The sequence below is a fragment of the Cebus imitator genome, unplaced genomic scaffold (genome assembly GCF_001604975.1).
Source record: "Cebus imitator isolate Cc_AM_T3 unplaced genomic scaffold, Cebus_imitator-1.0 Scaffold101, whole genome shotgun sequence".
NCBI classification, from domain to species: Eukaryota; Metazoa; Chordata; class Mammalia; order Primates; family Cebidae; genus Cebus; species Cebus imitator.
Window position 1 is genome coordinate 2,977,186 of NW_016107416.1, and position 3,389 is coordinate 2,980,574.

The 3,389-nt window shown below is 36.4% G+C and overlaps 1 protein-coding gene across 44 annotated transcripts in view; it reads left to right on the forward strand.

The window, feature by feature from the left end:
* The window catches only part of ABI2 (abl interactor 2), a 121,956-nt gene that overhangs the window by 70,560 nt on the left and 48,007 nt on the right, over positions 1–3,389 (forward strand). For all 44 annotated transcript variants that reach the window (XM_017536836.2, XM_017536845.2, XM_017536851.2 and 41 more), the window contains one exon: positions 2,343–2,440. In XM_017536836.2, coding sequence (XP_017392325.1) covers positions 2,343–2,440 — 98 coding nt within the window. The remainder of the gene's footprint in view (positions 1–2,342; positions 2,441–3,389) is intronic.

The following is a 3,389-nucleotide window of genomic DNA, read 5'->3' on the forward strand; positions in this document are numbered from 1 at the left end:
AAAAAAAGAAAAGAAAAGAAATGTCTACCAGATTTTAATATATAGATTGTTTATTTTGCACTATTTTTTGGGTAGGTCCAAAGACTTATAGAAGATACTGCAATTTAAACAAAAACACCTTGAATACTAAAACAAATAAATGTTGGAAAGCTGTTTTCAAGTATTTTAGCTATCCCATGTATAGAATAAAATTCTCTCTTAAATTCCTGCTCCGTTTCCTTCCTGTTTCTAGCAAATTGATGTAGTTTTAGTGTTTGGTTCACTTCTCCCTCATCACTTAAAGTAACTTTGGGTTTTATGTTGTTTAAGGTTGAGCTTAAAGGACTTTGGTTACCACTTTAAAAATCGTCTGGTATCAGAAATTAAGATATGCAGTTTTAAAAGCTATTTATTATTTGTCATATTACTCCTAAAATTTTCCCCAAATGTGGATTGATTTTTTTAAAAAAAAATTTTCTAACATTTTCATTTTAAGATACAAGTAGTATACCCTCTGCTTATTAATGAGAGGGAGAGCAAGGATAAGTTAACCTTTACCTCTTACTTGATAATGTTTGATTGTTTTTATTGTTTAAAAGCAACAACAAAAGGATTACAGATAAATGCTTCACTTTAAAATACTGACATTTCAAAGTTATCATTTGTCATTAAAGATTGTTTTAACATCACACACAACTTGTTCACTGGGCTATTCATTTGAAGAACTTGTTTCTTGAGATAGTATTTCTTGCCTATTCAAATAACAAGTAGTATTTTAGGATTTTAAAAAATTTCACTTAAGTCAGGGTTGGTTTTGATAGCCTCAGTACTCTGCATAAAGTTATGATTTGCTTTCTTACAATTTATATTCTGAAGTTACAGTTATAAATGTATTCTGATTTCAGTGGTATAATGTCTTGCAGTTTTATTTAGGAAGTATAATTTCACTACTCTAGCCATATTCTTTTTGGAAAAGTTGAGGTCCTTTTTTGAAATATGCTTTGAAGATGGCATTTCAAAATATTAGGGTCTTAAAATAGGATCAGGTATGAACCTGTGTGGTGAATATTAACATCTATTGGTAGTCTCAACTTGAGACTGCATTTGAACTGCACTTGTGAATGACTTTTCTTAGTTTTTTGAGATAGCCAGGGCTTTCTCTATAAGTACTGACATATTCCTTTGGTGACCTCCATTATTCCCAGATTACCCATCTTTCCCATACTTGCATTTTCAGTTGGGGATAGAATAGTGAGTGGAGTTACAGTCCAGCTGTGACTTAGGACTATGTCACATCTTTCTCATACCTGAATTCACCTTCAGTTTGGGCCTGAGTGGGTCCGATTCCCATTGGAACTAGGACATTGCCTGTGGCCCTTGAGCTGCCCCCAGTTGAATGGGATTCCTCAGCCCTAACTTTCTGGTTCAGATGTTTAGGAACATGGCTTGAACTTCTAGCAGTTTTCAGGTAGGTGATTCCCTCGTAAGAAGATACTAACTAAATCTGACTTATAAGGTAGCCCACAATTTAAAAAAACTAAAATTTGCTGTATATATTATATGATTTATCTTTATATTCTCTGTTTACAGTGGATCGTATGCATAGTTGCATATTTTTATTTGGGAACTGTATCTTGCTTATGATATGCTTGTTATCTAAAGAAAGTTACTGGCCGGGCGCGGTGGCTCACGCCTGTAATCCTAGTACTTTGGGAGGCCGAGGTGGGTGAATTGCCTGAGCTCAGGAGTTTGAGACCAGCCTGGGCAATACGGTGAAACCTCATCTCTACTAAAATACAAAAAATTAGCCAGGCATGGCAGCGTGTGCCTGTAGTCCCAGCTGCTTGGGAGGCTAAGGCAGGAGAATTGCTTGTACCTGGGAGGCAGAGGTTGCAGTGAGCTGAGATCATGCCACTGTACTCCAATGGGTGACAGAGTGAGACTCTGTCTCAAAAAAATAAAAAAAGAAAGTTATCTTCAAAAATAAGGAATTGCCTAAAAGCATTATTGTTTTTATTACGTTACTCTTTATTAAAACTAAAATTTTGTAGTCAGTGTATTTAATTTTAATTGAATGTAATATCAGATAGTCGAACCAGTGATCTGTTGGTGTGATGGCCTAATGGCAAATAAAGTCTTTGCATACAAGTTTATAACGATTTGAAAATCTCACATTAGGAAGAGTCCTTTGAGTACAACTGTAGAATAATAGTAGAATAGAAATTGCATATGAAATGCATGGCCTCTAATTTTTTCCCTGTATTTAAACCTTCCCCTTCTTTGTTTCGTAGCGTAGCATTATTTCCCAAAAGTGCCACTTTATTTCACTGCAAACAAGTTGAGTTTTCCTTAAAATTTTTTAGGTGAGTACCCAGAACATGAAGATGGGTGGGCTGCCGCGTACAACACCTCCAACTCAGAAACCCCCTAGTCCCCCTATGTCAGGGAAAGGGACACTTGGGTGAGTATATAACTAAGTAGTAATTGAAAACCATTTCATGTAGTATTGTTTAAAAATGAAGCACAACATATATTTAAATTATTTTTTGAATATTTGAGGAGAGAATATTTTCTTTGTAGGATTATTTTTTGTATGTATAACTTCCTCTTCTCTTGGGAATCACATTGTTATACTTCAAAAAGATTTGTTTAGAAATTGTTTTCTTTTTCTTTTTTTTTTTTTTGAGATGGAGTCTCGCTCTGTTGCTAGGCTGGAGTGCAGTGGTGCCATCTTGGCTCACTGCAGTATTCGCCTCCCGAGTTCAAGTGATTCTCCTCCCTCAACCTCTACTAAAAATTTTTGTATTTTTAGAAGAGATGGGGTTTCATCACGTTGGCCTCGATCTCCTGACCTCATGCTCCACCCGCCTCGGTCTCCCAAAATACTGGGATTATAGGTGTGAGCCACCATGGCCAACCTAGAAATTGTTTTTCTAGTGAATTTTAAATTTGAGGTAAAATCCTAGACCAAGTTCATGGTTTATTGTAAATTGCAGTCTAATTTTAATTCTTCTTTCAGAAAATTTATATAGTCTTTTATATTACAGTTTAACTCCAACTATCCTTTTTAACAAAGCTGTGTAGATTATAAAATTCTGTAAAACTTATAAGAATATGAGCTTTAGGCCAGGTGTGTGGGTCACACTTGTGATCCCAGCACTTTGGGAGACTGAAGTGGGTAGATCACTTGAGCCCAGGAGTTCAAGACCAGCCTGGGCAACATGGTGAAACCCTGTCTCTGTGAAAAATACAAAAATAAGCTGGGTGTGGTGGCATGCACCTATAGTCCCAGCTACTCTCAAGGCTGAGACAGGAGGATACCTGAGCCCAGGAGGTTGAGATTGCAGTGAGCCATGATCATGTCACTGTGCTGCAGCCTTCATGGCAGAGTGAGACCCTGTCTCAAAAAA